General features: G+C 41.9%; 1 protein-coding gene across 4 annotated transcripts in view; it reads left to right on the forward strand.

The window, feature by feature from the left end:
• Positions 1 to 15,613, forward strand: part of LOC115141223 (thyroid hormone receptor-associated protein 3-like) — a 28,268-nt gene extending 12,655 nt beyond the window's left edge. Inside the window, exons 1-10 of one of the 4 annotated variants that reach the window (XM_029679968.2) lie at positions 1,671 to 4,415; positions 5,499 to 6,434; positions 7,161 to 7,889; positions 8,263 to 8,435; positions 8,993 to 9,104; positions 9,513 to 9,597; positions 11,727 to 11,905; positions 12,274 to 12,466; positions 12,757 to 12,906; positions 13,120 to 15,613. In XM_029679968.2, coding sequence (XP_029535828.1) covers positions 4,399 to 4,415; positions 5,499 to 6,434; positions 7,161 to 7,889; positions 8,263 to 8,435; positions 8,993 to 9,104; positions 9,513 to 9,597; positions 11,727 to 11,905; positions 12,274 to 12,466; positions 12,757 to 12,906; positions 13,120 to 13,386 — 2,841 coding nt within the window. In that variant the 5' untranslated portion in view covers positions 1,671 to 4,398 and the 3' untranslated portion in view covers positions 13,387 to 15,613. Of the gene's footprint in view, positions 1 to 1,670; positions 4,416 to 5,498; positions 6,435 to 7,160; positions 7,890 to 8,262; positions 8,436 to 8,992; positions 9,105 to 9,512; positions 9,598 to 11,726; positions 11,906 to 12,273; positions 12,467 to 12,756; positions 12,911 to 13,119 lie in introns of those variants that run through there. The other 3 variants (XM_029679969.2, XM_029679966.2, XM_029679967.2) reach the window with 3 other exon arrangements.
• Positions 15,614 to 16,121: the final 508 nt, after the last annotated feature.

Here is a 16,121-nt window from a genome sequence, read left to right on the forward strand (position 1 = left end):
CAAGGCAAAAAGTGGCTACATTGAAGAATCTCAAATATAAAATGTATTTTGATTTGGTTACCACACTTTTTTGGTTACCACATGATGTTATTTTATAATTTTGATGTCTTCACTATTATTCTACAATTTAGAAAATAGTAAATATAAAGAAAAACCCTTGAATGAGTTGGTGACCGGTACTGTATATATGGTGTCATTTCTTGGGGTTCTGAATAAATTGAAGTGTTGCTGGCCATTTACTCCACCCATTCCATTGGCGGTCACAATACAAATCATTGTATATGGAATACATAATCATCACATGTGAGATTACTGCACTACGGAAAACCCTCTAACCAAACAACAGTGCAGGGCATGAGCACTGAATTAAAGGGCAACTACACAAAAAAAAATAAGTTTCTTAGATTTTTCACAGACCTCAAAACTCATCCCCTGATGTGGTTTGAGCATTGTTGTGGACACAGAAAATCTAAAGTTGTTGTTTTTCTATTAAAAAAGTGGGGAAAAACTGAGGAAAAACTTGAAAATATTGGGGAAATCTGAATCCTGGAAAAAACTAAACTGAGAAAATGGAATTAGGTGAAAATTCTAACTGATTTTAAAAGGCCACACCAATGTTTTTTGGCTGTGCGTGACTGCATTTTGTGGGAAGTTGAGGTCAGGTCCAATATAGGGAAATAAGTTGGGCCATCCTAGAAATGTTTTAGAATAATGTAATATATCAAGTTTTGCCGATGCTTTTAATCAAAGCGACTTACAGTCATGCTTGAATACATTTTTATGTATGGGTGGCCCCGGGAATCGAAACCAATGTCCTGGCATTGCAATGCTCTACCAAGATGCTTGACAGGGTTATAAATGCTTTGCGAAGCCTCAATTTAATATGATATATAAGGCGTTTATTAGGCTGTGCTTATGCCACCTTTTATAATGTACAGGTTTATGTCACATTTGACATAGTGGGTTATGTCACATTTGACATTGGGGGTTATGTCACACAGCTATGCCACATTTATGAACCCTTCATAAGGCATGACATATAGTTATTGGGGGTGGCAGGGTAGCCTAGTGGTTAGAGCGTTGGACCGGAAGGTTGCAAGTTCAAACCCCCGAGCTGACAAGGTACAAATCTGTCGTTCTGACCCTGAACAAGGCAGTTGACCCACTGTTCCTAGGCCGTCATTGAAAATAAGAATTTGTTCTTAACTGACTTGCCTAGTTAAATAAAGGTAAAAAAAAAAATATATATATATATATAGATTATTTGTAACACATTTATGTAGTGTTTATGAAGGCTTTATGAAGCCTTTATAAGCTGCACATTATTTAAAGCTGGAATAAGCAAAGGCTTTGATTTCTTGTCAAACATGGAAAAGGGGTCTTATAAAACGTCTACCAGAAAAAGTCATAAAAGGTATTAGAAATACATAAAAACACAATAATGTTGAAGTAAAGACCCCTGCCAACTAATATCAACACTTAACATGTTTTCTGCCTTCAGTAAGTTTAAGAAACATTGCCTTGTGCCTTTAAATTCTGTTACCAATATCCCACATACTCTATCTTTAAGATATTTTCTCATTTCTAATAAGAGGAGAGAGGATAATTCAAATTCACAGAAATAACAAGTAAAGGTAGACCTATCCATTAGTCATAGTGTTTTTACTAATATACACTTTGTTTCTGAATTATTAAGTGGATAAAACTTGTAATTCTGCGACCAAATCGGTAACAGAATTTCAGAAAGATCGGTAACAGAATTTCTGCTATTTTAATAGGCAAAAATGGGAAATCATAGTAGTCACAAACCACAGTTGGGTCACCTGCTACTGTCCTTCCTTCCACTGGAATATGGTTATGTTCAGCTGATAACGGTTTCCTTTCTATTTCTGTCGTCAGGTGGTGGCAAGAGTGTGAAGAGTCGGACAACCCCCCCCTCTCTCTCCTTCTCTACCTCCAATTAATGTCACCTCTCACAGCTCTTACTGACATCTACCCATAAGCCACCTCTCTTTCCATTTACTGTAACCAGCAGCATCCTCATCCTTCATTTGGCCCAGATCGGACCAAATCTGAACCAATCATAGATATCTATGTTACACAAAATTGGAAGGCATTACAGTACAGTAGAACACAGTAGAGTACAGTAAAGTAAAGAAAAGCAGTGTATTGTTAGGTACTCGAGAATAGAGTGGAGTAGAGTTCAGTACAGTAACACAGTAGACCACACTAGAGTGGAGTACACTATAATGTATTGTACTGAACTGTACAGTTCCGAATAATGTTCTGAACTGAATTATACTTTACTTTACTAAATTCTACTCTACTTTAATATACTCTACTCTACTGAACTCGACTGTACTGCACTGAATTCTACTCTGCTGTACTCTACTATACTCTACTGAGCACTACTGTGCTGTGCTGTACTTTACTATACTCTACTGAGCTCTACTGTGCTGTACTTTGATGTCCAAACGTGTGAAACATAGACGTCAATGACTGGTTCAGATTTGGTCCGGTCCGGACCGACCAAATAGGGTCTTGTTTGGTGGCGGTGCTCATTAAAAATAATATCCAAATATGCAAAGGAGGATACTGCATATTTCCACCTTTGTGTACCTATTCAGGATACATCACCATGAAGAGAATGACATTCATATCCATAGTTATGCATTTATGTGTAGGTCAGATCAGAGACCCATGATGAAATTCCTTTAAGGCAATTCGTTTAACGGGTGTAAATCCACTTCACTTAGTGTAGTTCAATAACCAAAATAGATTTTTTCAAAGTCAATGTCACGTATACTCCCTCTCCAGCCTCTAGGTCATCAGGCTGCTGATTATCCTGCACACCTGTCACCATCGCCAAGCGCACCAGTGCCTCATGACACTCACCTGGACTCCATCACCTCCTTGATTATCTTCCCGATATCTGTCACTCCCCTTGGTTCTTTCCTCAGGTGTTATTGACTCTGTTTCATGTCGGTGCGTTGTTTGTGTTTCGTGTTGGTTGGTTGGTTTATTAATGAATTAAAACACTCACTCACTCACTCACTCCCTGAACTTGCTTCCCGACTCTCAGCGGACTCGTTACAGTCAAGGTGTCATGTCATAGCTGACACCCCAGTCTTTCTGCAGCTGTCCATGGTGTTATATTTGAGTGTGCTTGGAAGGGGTTGCAGTGGTGCTGAAGCATACACTTTCTGATTTCCTGCCTCAACCCATGCATTTCCTGTGCTTTATGTTGAGTTGGCACTCATATTAACTGCAGAGCGACAACAGCTATCTGATGGACTTACCCAGGGTCCAGTGCACTTTATACAAAGGAAATGGATGTGTCTGGGAAAGAGCTCTGGTGCTGTGATGGCACACTTGCCTCAGTGAGACTTGGTTCTTGGCTATTGTAACGAGTTCTCCCACTACTACACAGGCCTTTGACTTGCACCAGAAACATTTCAGAATGATTTGCATTACCCGCACCTCTCTGATTCGGGAGGGGTTGGGTAAAATGCGGAAGACACATTTCAGTTGAATGCATTCAGTACAACTTGACTAGGTATCCCCTTTTCCCTTACTACGATATTGGCATTCCTTAATAGGCTACATGTTCAACATCTACCTAGTGCTTTTACTAATGATGTGTAGCCCTGAATGGAAATGAATCTGTCATTCGGCTACAATGTTAATTTGCAAGGGAAACTAGTTTGAGTGTGACACCACTCTTGCTGCTGGCAGAATTGTTTTGTGGAGTCTGAAATGCATATGGCAGCTCTTCTCCGTGGAGTGGCACTGCATGGCACTATTAAGCCATGGTCTTGAGTTCTATGAGTTCAGAAAAGAGATGGCTTGAACCTGCAAGTCAATGCTGGACCTGGATCGGCCTATCGCTGTTTACAGTGTATGAAATGTAACCCTCTCGCAGTACAAGACGGCACACGCACAAACATTACTTATTTTAGATGTAAGCATTCCCATGAAATGTTCCTTCATCAAAAGTACTGCATTTACCCAGAAATCTTTAGCATTTCAAGTGAAATTTAAATCCAATGTAAAGATAGCCTACATTGTTTGGTTTGAAAATGCTGTATTATGTAATATTAGGCCATTTCCATCACAAAACTGTGATTTTAGCTGTCCTAAATCCCTGTATATAGTAGCTGGCTGACTGAATTTCTCCTTTTAGCCTATGTTTCTGGGCAGACTGGCCAGCCAGAGTAATTGGCAAGCCGAGCCCCGTCTTTTTGCTTTGAAGGATTAGACTAGACATTTTTCCCATATGGCCCATGTGACTGCCTCTTTCCACTAGTGCTCAGCATAAGAGATGCAGAGTGTCTTGCTTTCAATGTGAGTGTGCAATGCTGCTCGGTGCACTACCTTCTCTACTCACTCTTTATTCCAATGAAAAAACACACTGGGTGAGTAGTACCGCAGGGCTTTGTTGTTTACTTCAAAGGTTTCCAGATGGCTCTTACTTAGGAGTACTAGATTGTTCTGTCAATGGTGGTTTTCTTTTTCAATTTTGTGTGCTTTTAGTCTAAGTGATGTAATTGTAGGTATTTTTCTGTAATGCTGACTGTAGTTTGAATTTCTCCTTGATATTTGTGCAAGTTATCCATCTTTGCCTGTGTAGGGATATTGACTGCAGTGCAAAGCTGCTGAGCAGTTTGAGATTTTTAATGACTTTTAACTCATGTTATCAAAGGATTCGGACTATTTACCAGGCTATGTATTGTTGGATCGTGCTGATATATGAGTAGTCTCCGATGTATCCTCTTTAAATGAGACTGTTTTCTTTACTGTAGCTAAGAGGACCATATGTGTCAACTTAATTTTTAATACTTAGAGGCGATAGATTGTTTAGAAACTGGAGAAACTTCTTCTGTTATGCTTTACTGTCCATGGTGCTATGGAGCCACCATGTGGACTGGGTAGACCTCACAGCCATATTCTCTAGACAAATCTTGAAGTCTGTTTTTCTCCATTGCTTCCATTGTGCACCCATGTATTCCCACTTCCCAGCAGTTACATTTTAAGATGTGTTTTGCTACCTCTGTTAATATATTTGTCAGATGCACACAGATGCGTCACAGTGTGCCATGTACATGGGATTATGATGTACTTTACAGAAACAAAACTGCTAAGTACATGAGTATCTGTCACTTTTTCTTTTTCCCCCCCCTGTAACCAACAGGCACTTGATTATTTGTTAAGTTGTAGACCCAATGTGAACTGGAAACAAAATGTGTTGGCCTAGTTGTTTTGGAAGGTCTTGGAAGGAGGACAGCATCACTTTCTTAAGAAACACAAACAAATGTATTGCTCAGGCTATAAGGTTGTTTATAGTCTTGAGAAAAACAGCATTGCACACCTATTCCTCAAAGTACTTTTTTCTAATGATATTTATACAATGGAAGGTGTAATCAGTCATCTTCTCTTCGTCTTCCCTCCCTTTCATCTCTGTATCCCTTCTGCCTGCTCTCTTTCTCCCACTTTCAAAGCTCTAGGTCCCGCACTCGCTCGCGCTCCAGATCTCATTCTCCATCCCACAATAACCGAGAGCGGAACTACCCAAGGGAGTACCAGAATAATAACCGCGAGTTCCGGGGCTACCACCGAGGCTTCCGGAGGCCTTACTACTTCAGAGGCCGAGGGCGTGGCTACTTCCCACGGGGACGCTTCCAGAGGGGTGGTGGAGGCGGCTATAACAACTACCGCCCCAATAACTGGCAAAACTACAGGCAGCACCCCCAACAGCAGCAACAGCAACAACAACAACAGCAGCAGCAACAACCCCACAGCCCGAGACGGGGACGATCCCGTACCCCTAAAAAGCGCTCTGGTAGCCCTCATTCCCACAGCCACTCCAAGTACTCGGACCGCTCTTCCTCGCCCCGATCCCGGCGCTCCCACCACTCCTCTTCCTCACATTCCTCCTCTCCCACACGCAGGTCGGGGTCTGGGTCGGCCACGCAGAACTCTAAGGATGTCAAGGAGGAGCGTTCTGCCTCCAAGGAGGTCCAGAAGAAAGGAGTAGGAGGAGGAGGACATGGTGAGCCTGTGGAGATCACAGCGGGGTCTGCAGGGCCTGATGGGGGCGCCAGTGGGGACAGGCCCAAGGCTAACTGGCAGGGCGTGACGGATCACAGCAACAGCACCAGCCCCAAGGGGTCAAGTCCTCAGGTGCGCTCAGCTGTTATCATTGGTCAGGGCGCTCCAGCTTCGACCCTGTCTAGTCCCTCTCCTAAAAGCACTAATGCTAATGGCCCCAATTCCAATGGTGCCCCCTCATGGCAGATTCAGACAGTGGGCAGTTCACCTTCCACCAAAAGCCCTTCTCAGAAAAGCCCCACACCTGTGTTCTCTGGCTTTGGCTTCTTCTCTAAAGACGACAACCTGGCAGGAGATAAAGCAGCTATCTCTTCAGTGTTCAAAAGGTAATACAATTATTTGTCTCCTTTTCTCTTTGCCACTTATGAAATATCTTTAGAAATTAAAGGTTAACACACACACTACCATGTTTTTCTCATTTTTGGTGCAAGAATTTACTGCCCCCAAGTTCACGTTGTAGCACATGATTATTGTCAACATTTTGGTCAAATACCCTTTTCATGGCTAGGAAATATCTGTCATATTTATTGACACCTTTCATTTAGTGAGGTTAGTAGATAGTTGTAATGTGCCAATTGTATTGAGTCTTTAAACATTTTTTTATTTAGAATTCATGGTTCTTTCCCAATGCGTCATGCACCACATAGAATAATTTGTCCCTGGTATTCGTTCTTGGCCCTAAGCCCTTGGGGAAGTGGTGGTCGTCGTCATAGCATGCTGAAACAGGAGTTTGTAAGTTGAGAAGGCATTACAGGCCCTTGGGAGTTTTGAGATGTGTGTGTTTTCTTGGCCAGTCAACGCTGCACTAACCATGACAAATCCCTCATGGCTTGGGCCTTTGAAGAAGGGAGATCTTTTGCTGGCCGTCATATTCTATGTTTATAACTTTATCCTCCATTACCCTAAGTCTTCCATTTTTACCTACACCATTGACAAGCATCCTTATTTATTTCGCATGGTTTTGTAATGAAGTTGCAGGGCACTCACCTGAACTGTTGTTCAAGATGCATTTAAACACAGTTGTTTCTCTTTCTCTCTTCGCCATTGTCTAGGTTCTTGGAAGAGCACAATCATAAGAAAACGCAGTCCAGTTGGGAGAATGGCAGAGAGATGAAAACCAATGGTGGGGATGTGGAGCGGGAGAAAGGGAATGGCATGAAGGCCTCTGGGGGCATCTTTGACAGAGAGCCCGACAAAGGGGAGAACGAGAAGTACAAGGAAGACTTTGACGATGAGGGGAATGTGTCGTTGAACCGCTTCTTGAAAGCCTCCCCTTTCTTTTCCTGCGATGGCGAGGAAGAGGAGTTGATACCCAAGCCCCATCCCAAGGTGCTCCGCAAAGAGCATGACCGGGAGGACGATGAGTCGCCCAAGCCAAAGAGCAAAGTCACCCTCTCGGCCCGCGAGCTATTTGAGGAGCGCTTCGGCAAGTGGGAGGACCTGGCCTACTTGCAGGTGGCTGCCAAAGATGATGATCTTGATGCCATGGCGGAGGAGATTTACCGCAGCCGGAGGCAGGAGAAGGCTGCGGCCATAGCTGCGGCCCTGGCCAAGAGAGAGGCCATAGCGGGCATGCTCAGAGGCTTCTCCCCGGAGAACGTCAGCAAAGACAGGAGGAAAGAGAAAGCTGCCTCCAGCCCGTCCCCCACACCCGCACCACGGAGGAACTCTGACCGAGAGATGTTCATGGTCAGGGGGGAGGACTCTCCCCCAAGGGCCTCTGAGAAAAGAGGAGCGGAGTTCAGTGTCAGAATGGATTCTCTCAGAGATGACGTGGCAAGGTAAGCAGTATGCACCATCACGACATAGATTCACGCAGAGGACTCTGACGCCTTGGATAGGTTTCAATCTCCATTAGCAGGAAGTCATGAATCATGAGACACACTCTTTGGCTCAGGCCTGGGCCATGTTTTATAGCCTCTTTGAGTCATAGTTCTATGAAACCATGAGCTTTATCAAAATGAATAAAGATGTGTGCTATGACAATTGAGATAATGAAAAGACCCCTCCAGATTAAATCTTTCAGGTGTCGTTTATAAAAGTCTCATGAGAAAGATCCCATTCTCTTTGTTCTCTGTTTATTTTCCGCCATAAAGGGCAAAGGTGAAACATCAAATGACATTTTTGTTGTTGTTGTTTTGTCTCTTTCCCCAGCTCCTCTGGTGTTATGGTTGGTCAGCGACGGTTATCACGGGATCTTGTGCATCCTACTAAAAAGGAGCAGGAGTTTCGCTCTTTCTTCCAGCACATTCAGGCCACACAGTTACACAGGAGTCCCTCAGAGCTGTTTGCACAGCACATTGTCACCATTGTCCACTACATAAAAGGTGACTGACCTCTCTCACCCCTGATCCTTTGCAACTGACCAGTCTCTCTGCTAGCTGGGCTTTAACACAGGTGCAAGTTAAGGTGCAATTGCGATATCAAAAGGTTTATATAGCCTATACAGTATATCATTAAATAGGTCAATCTGAAAAGGGTTGCCAAATGCTTGTGAAATAGCTTGGCCAGTATGCCTATCTAGCCCTGCAATCCTGTGTGGGAATGATTATGGAGAAATATTGCTGTACACCAAAAAAACATGGAGTCGTTTTTCAGGCACAAATGTTATCTAATGGAATTTGGTTTCGAGAAGTTTTCCAAAAATGTTCTTCATTGCTATGAAACATTTGCATGGGTATTGTTCCGTTTATGATCCTATGAGGCTAATAAACGCACATTAAAATATATATATAACCTTTGATACAGCTGAAAATATTGTTTCTATGGTCACAAGCTAACACTGTGCGTAACTTATGAATTTAAAGTAATAAAAAAGTGCATTTGGCACAGCATGTACTGTCATATCTGTTGTGTAACAAGTTCTGGTTCCTGTTGATTACAGCACAGCACTTTCCATCCAACGGAATTACTCTAAATGAGCGATTTGCCATGTACCAAAGAAGAGCTGCACAAAAGGAAATGATGAAGCCAAGAAAGAGCCCAGAGATACACAGGTAGAGTCTCCATTCTGAGTGACCATCTCACCTTCAGTGTGCTGTGGCATCACCTTTTGTTTATCAAAGCTGGCAAAGGTATTTGTCTTGCCTTTTGTCAATCAGTGCACGTTCACTGGTGGTCTTGTTTGCTATGTGATATCCTGGAGTCATCCGGGTCTATACATTGCTCGTAGACAATTCATTTTAGTCCTCATCTGATCATCACTGAAAATAAGAATAATTCCTTGCAGTCATTTCAGTACTCACCTGAGCAGCACAGACGTGAAACTAAGAGTAATTCTTGGCAGTCATTTCAGTCCTCATCTGAACAGCACTGACCTAAAAATGTTTTAGAGTAATCCCTTGCTTATGTTGTATTTGCCACCTGAACTGTGGCAAAGTTAGACATTGTGTTCTCTCTTGCAGGATAATTGATGTTTCTCCCGGTGCTTTTAAGAAACACTCTCACCTGTTTGAGGGGATGAAAAGCTCCGGGGATGGCAGTTACAAGGTGACTGAACATTTTGAAATATGAAGTATTTTGGGAAAACTGACAAAACAACAGCGAGCGAGCCATCCACCTTTAGACTGCGTTCTCCGTCTAAGCCTGTGCTTTTCTTTGAAGGGAGATGCATAACGTCTAAAAGCAAAGCAAATGCAAAACGAGGCACATTCAATTTGTTGTGTGTTATATACTCCCCCTCCACGTATGATGATTTGGTTATACTGTGGGTACAAGCCTGCCTGAGGCCATTGAGTCGAAAAACATGAGGGGTCAGAAATGGAAACGGCCAATTGCTCCTGTGTCCAAGCCATTCAAAGGACTCTAAAACAAATGTCATAGTAAGTATTATTCTTCAACAAATAAGGGGAAATATAGTCAAAAGCAAACAACCTGTTGTACTTGTAGAGTGCTTATACAGTCTCTAGGCCTACTTATAACTTCGGTCATTTGATGACATCTGACTGAGACCATTTTGCGGTATGGCTACATTGAACTCTCTTCAAAACGGAAACATTTTATGGGAATGAAACAGCGTGAAAGTCAATGAACTCAGCTCCTCCAGGAGTTTGAAACCGCATTATGTTCAGTTGTGTTGCAGAGGTTCAACATTGTGTTGTGCAGACCTGGGAAAGTACACCGAACAAAAATATAAACGCAACATGCAACAATTTTGTAGATTTGACTGAGTTATAGTTCATATAAGGAAATCAGTCAATTGAAATAAATGAATTAGGCCCTAATCTACCAATTTCACATGACAGGGAATACAGATATGCATCTGTTGGTCACAGATATACTATATATACAGAATAACTGATCGTCAGGAGCTTAATGAAATGGGTTTCCAGGGAAGAACTGGGACATTTTCAGCTTCCGGGAATTGTGTACGGATTATGCTGAAACGTGAGGTGATGGTGGCGGATGAATTGTACGACAATGGGCCTCAGGATCTCGTCACGGTATCTCTGTGCATTCAAATTGCCATCAATAAAATGCAGTCGTGTTTGTTGTCTGTAGCTTATTCCTGCCCATACCATAACCCCACCATCACCATGGGGCACTCTGTTCACAACATTGACATCAGCAAACAGCTCATACACATGACGCCTTACATGCCTTTTGCCATCTGCCCGGTACAGTTGAAACCGGGATTCATCTGTGAAGAGCACAATTCTCCAGCTTGTCAGTGGCAATATGAGTATATTCCCTCTGAAGTCGGTTACGACGCCGAATTGCAGTCAGGTCAAGACCCTGGTGAGGACGACAAGCATACAGATGAGCTTCCCTGAGATGTTTTCTGACAGTTTGTGCAGACATTCTTTGGTTGTGCAAACCCACAGTTTCATCAGCTGTCCGGATGGCAGGTCTCAAACGATCTCGCAGGTGAAGAAGCCGAATGTGGAAGTCCTCTGGGCTGCCGTGGTTACACGTGGTCTGCGGTTGTGAGGCCGGTTGGATGTACTCTAACACGACATTGGAGACGGCTTATGGTAGAGAAATGAACATTCATTTTCTGGCAATAGTGAACATTCACTTTCTGGCAATAGCTATGGTGGACATTCCTGCTGTCAGCATGCCAATTGCACACCCTCAAAACTTGAGACATCTGTGGCTTTGTGTTGTGTGACAAAACTGCACATTTTAGAGTGGCCTTTCATTGTCCCCCGCACAAGTGTACATGTGTAATGATCATGCTATTTAATCTACTTCTTGATATGCCACACCTGTCAGGTGGATGGATTATCTTGGAAAAGGAGAAATGCTCACTAACATGGATGTAAACACGTGTGCAAAACATTGGAAAGAAATATGTTTTTTGTACGTATACAAGATTTCTGGGATATTTTATTTCAGCACATGAAACATGGGATCAACACTTTACATGTTGCGTTTTGATTTGTGTTCAGTGTAGTTCCAGAATGGTCTGTTTTCACTTATGCCGGTCAAATGTTACACAGCAGCCGTTAAACGGGCCGTTCCCAGAGTTTGTTGGTTAGTTATGGTCTTGTAACAGTTCTCCCGGCCCCTCGCATGCAGTGTGCATACAAGACTGATTGCAGACTGACAGCACATCTCAATGCTAACCCATAGCATGTCCATGTCTTTGTGTTATTTTTATTATTTTTCCTGCACAGGACGAAGGTAAAAAAATGAAGGGTGACTCAATGGACCTTCGTCTGGATATTGAGCGCCGTAAAAAATATTCTACCCGGGAGAGAGATTATAAACAGGACGGGGGGAGAGATTCAGACTCCCCAGAAGCTAGCATGGAGAGGTCCGCTGAGACATCCTCCAAGCACCACAAGAAGTCCAAGTATGTTCAACCAACTCACACTCTATAGCAGTGGTTCTCAAACTTCTCATCGGGGCCCCCAACAGTTCCATGTATTTTATTTATTACATAGCTAGCACACCTGATTCAACTTGTCAACTAATTATCACACCTTTGACAATGTGAATCAGGTGAGTTAGTTCAGAGCTACAACAAAATTGTGAAAGGTCTGATGGTCCCTGAGAGTTTTTAGAACCACTTCTCTATCACAAGCATCACAATCACTTTACTTTACCACATTTACTTTACAAGTCATGTACATATCTGCAACTAGCCAGGGTCTTACAAGACAAGCAATGGAGCTAACAATGAACTGACTTTTAAAGTTATTTTGGTCCCTCAACCTTAAGCTCTTCCTCCAGGAAAAACAAGAAGAAGCAATCTCGCTCTCGCTCCTCCTCTTCATCTGCCGAAACTCACAGGGGAGGAGACTATCCCCACAAGGAGCCTGAGCTCAAAGACGAGGGCTTTAACAAGGCCAGGCTGGGGCCTCGGGGGGACTATGGCAGCCCCATGGAGAGGGGACGAGGACGCGGAGGCTTTGTAAGTTTGCTCATGGACGTGCACTCATATTAATTTTGGAAAGTAAAGGATCTGATAAAGAATAGAATCATCAAGAGAACAAGACAAAGTACCACCACAACTAAAATGAAAAGAAAACCCCATTTGAAATCGAAAAAATATGCCATGATAGCAGTTTATTTTCTTCTTTGGCTTTGCACTTGGAAAGATTTTTCTGGGAAATCAAACTCATGGATAGTTATTTTAATTTGTGCAATAATTGTCTTCTTGTTTTTGTGATCTGGGTTCTCTGTGTTTGACTCATGTTGCAGCAATTTAGAATAAGAGGAAGGTGTTGGAACAGGGGAAATTACCAGGAAAACAATGCCAACGGTAATCCCCCTAACATGGGCATACCAGTTCACCCCAAGAATGAGGACTGGGACCCGGAGTACACCCCCAAGAGCCGAAAATACTACTTGGTAGGTTTGTACCCATGCCATTATAAATATATCTTTGTTTCCTCTTGTCTATATATACAATTCCATACTCAAATTAATTCATTACTCAAATCAAATCGGTGAATTCACCAAATTCACAGCTCCTTTGAACTTGCTAATAATGGTACTACCTTCAAGCTCACTTCAAGATATTAACTCTTTCTCTCTTTTCCTGTCTTTCCATTTCTCCTTCAGCATGATGACAGGGAAGGCGAGAGGAAGTGGGTGGACAACCGAGGACGGGGGAACTTCCTGCGTGGCAGCAGGGGCCGTTTCATTAACCGGAAGGCCAGCGTTGGCACACCCAACAACCACACCAACAACAACAGCAGCCCCAAGTGGACACATGACAAGTTCCAGGTCAACAGGGGGGAGGAGGAGGGCGATCCCCAGGAGGAGGAAACGGAGCAGGACCACAAAGACCAGGAGAAGTCTGAAGACATGGAAAACACTGAGCAGTGAGGGAGCTCAGGGAGAGTGAAACATTGTACCAACACAGTGGCAATGTTCTATTGTCTCAAGTCATCTGGGTCGTGTTCAAATGGATGAAAACAGACTGAAACATGGGGAGGAAAGGACTACCTGGACTTGTCCAGTAACGAACACTGTCCAATAAGAAACTACCTGGACTTATCCAATAAGAAAAGACCCTGCTCTCAGCCTTCATCCATCAAATGGCCGGACTTTGGGGAGAGTTGCCCGTGCACAAATACACACATTAGGAATCAATCAGGACTCTCTTTGACACAATATCTTTACGCAACATTATGTTATACTTTTGTCAGGGTATAGCTAACTTGTGTTTTATCTGCTTATAGTAGAAACACTGTTAGACAGTGAACTGCTGTGTTGGAATAGGAAATATACATAACCAACCTCTGCGCTTGATAGGTTAGCACTATGAACAGTGCATTGTGGGGTGTTATGCCTCTTAGTACAGGGCTGATGCAACATTGCATAACACTTTTTTTTTTATATCTTGATGCGAGAATGTCACACCTTTTTGCAGAGCATGACAAGAGGATATTTTTGTGCCATAGATTTGTTCAAATATGTCAGACACATATTTATCTAATTAAATTACTTTTGAGGCCAAACCGATTAATACTAGAAGATAAACAGTTTATTTATTTATTATATAGTAGTGATAAATCATACACTATCATACAGTAGATATATTTTTAGACTAGTTTAGCTATCAACCTCAGAAAATGCAGTATGCTGTTTTAGGTTTCAACAATGTAACCTATGGATTCAAATACGTAACCTGCATGTTCAACTACGTGACATACGTAGTTGTTTTCAAATACGTAGCATTCAACTACGTAACATTCAACTTTGTAGCCTGGTAGAATCTAAAAACAGCTAGAGGCAATCGAATCCCCTTTTTACATGACAACTGGGCCAGTTTCTAATGGTCTATATGGTTTAGATCGTATGGTTTATAGTGGTCTTGCTAGTCCAGCATCTTGCAAATGACCCCTCTGACAATGGGACCAAATCGGGTCAAAGGTTATATTCTACAGACCTGCATTGTGGAGTGAAACAAGAGGCTCAGCAGTGGTGGAAAAAGTACCCAATTGTCATACTTGAGTAAAAGTAAAGATACCTTAATAGAAAATGACTCAAGTAAAAGTTGAGTCTCCCAGTAAAATTCTACTTGAGTAGAAGTCTAAAAGCATTTGATTTTAAATATACTTAACTATCAAAAGTTAATTTAAAATATATATATATACTTTAAAAGTATAAATCATTTAAAATTCCTTAATTATTAATCAAACTAGACAGCACTATTTTCTTGTTTTTTAAATGTATGGATAGCCAGGGGCACACTCCAACACTCAGACAAAATGTGTTCTATGAGTCCGCCAGATCAGCGGCAATAGGGTTGACCAAGGACGTTATTTTGATAAGTGCGTGAATTGGGCCATTTTCCTGTCCTGCTAAGCATTCAAATGTAAAGAGTACTTTTGGGTGTCAGGGAAAATGTGTGGAGTAAAAGGTACATTGTTTTCTTTAGGAATGTAGTGAAGTCAAAATTATAAATAGTAAAGTACAGATACCCCAAAAAACAAATACAAACACTTTAAAGTACTACCTAAATACTTTACACCACTGGCAAACAGAGACTGTTAAATAAAATTAATTGGCATACCCTGCATGCAAAGTCACAATAGGCTACCTGGATGTTTGTTATCATGTCTAGTTTGTTGAGAATCCTGTATTGGATTGTTATATCTTGTACATTTCAGAACTGTTAACTTGGTCTTGGCTTGGGTGTGTACTACTTATTAATGTCTCACCATTGGAAGTCTGTGCCTCAGAAATACCTGTGCAAAGTCATTCAACTTTTGATTAGATGACACAATTTGTAATCATTTGTAGTAATTAATGATTCTTCCTTTGTATATTAAGAAAAATTGGTGATTGGTTAGATCATGGCACACTCAATGCTTTGATGTGATAGGTTTTCTTCATTGAATGGGGACTTTCCCCCTTGTGTAACGTCTATGTTAAGTTTGGATTGCAGAGTAGACTGTGTGGGGTGCACTCTTTAATGTGCATGATACACTTTGTGGTTGACACATTCATGTTCAATTCTATGTGGTTGGGGGCAATAACTTTTTTAAATGGTTCCTGTAGCCAATGTTTTTCAGATGTAAATTAAAAATAACTTTGGTTAATTTAACATCTGTTAAATGTACTTCTGTGTTGCTTATTTTATGTATCTTTATTCAATAAGGAGTTGAAAATCTAACATTTACATTATTGACACCTGTCTATATTGTACTGGAAAGGTAAGGTTGTAAGAGCCACACAGTACATGCACTAGACACAAAAGACATAAAAGTGCAGAGATGTATAAGTCGTTATACTCACTTTCATTACTGCATTCTGTGTATAGGGAAGAGAAGTGGTGAAAGCTTTGATTTTACAGATGTAGGATCTTAATTCGATCCCTCTTTTTGTCGCTGAGAATTTTCCTGCGCTGCAGATAAGCTTCATCATTTCCATAAATTCACTGAAACTCCACTCTAAAACACAGTTGGCACTCCAGTTTCCTTTTCACCTCATTTAACACCTGATTTACATGACATAGCATGCGGTGGGCCTTTTCTCTTTTACTCTATTGTTCCTCAAGCGGCTGTTGACATCCACAGATTCCCATCAAACCAACTCCTTGAATGCCCTACTCC

The sequence above is a fragment of the Oncorhynchus nerka genome, linkage group LG14, assembly GCF_034236695.1.
Source record: "Oncorhynchus nerka isolate Pitt River linkage group LG14, Oner_Uvic_2.0, whole genome shotgun sequence".
Taxonomy (NCBI): Eukaryota; Metazoa; Chordata; class Actinopteri; order Salmoniformes; family Salmonidae; genus Oncorhynchus; species Oncorhynchus nerka.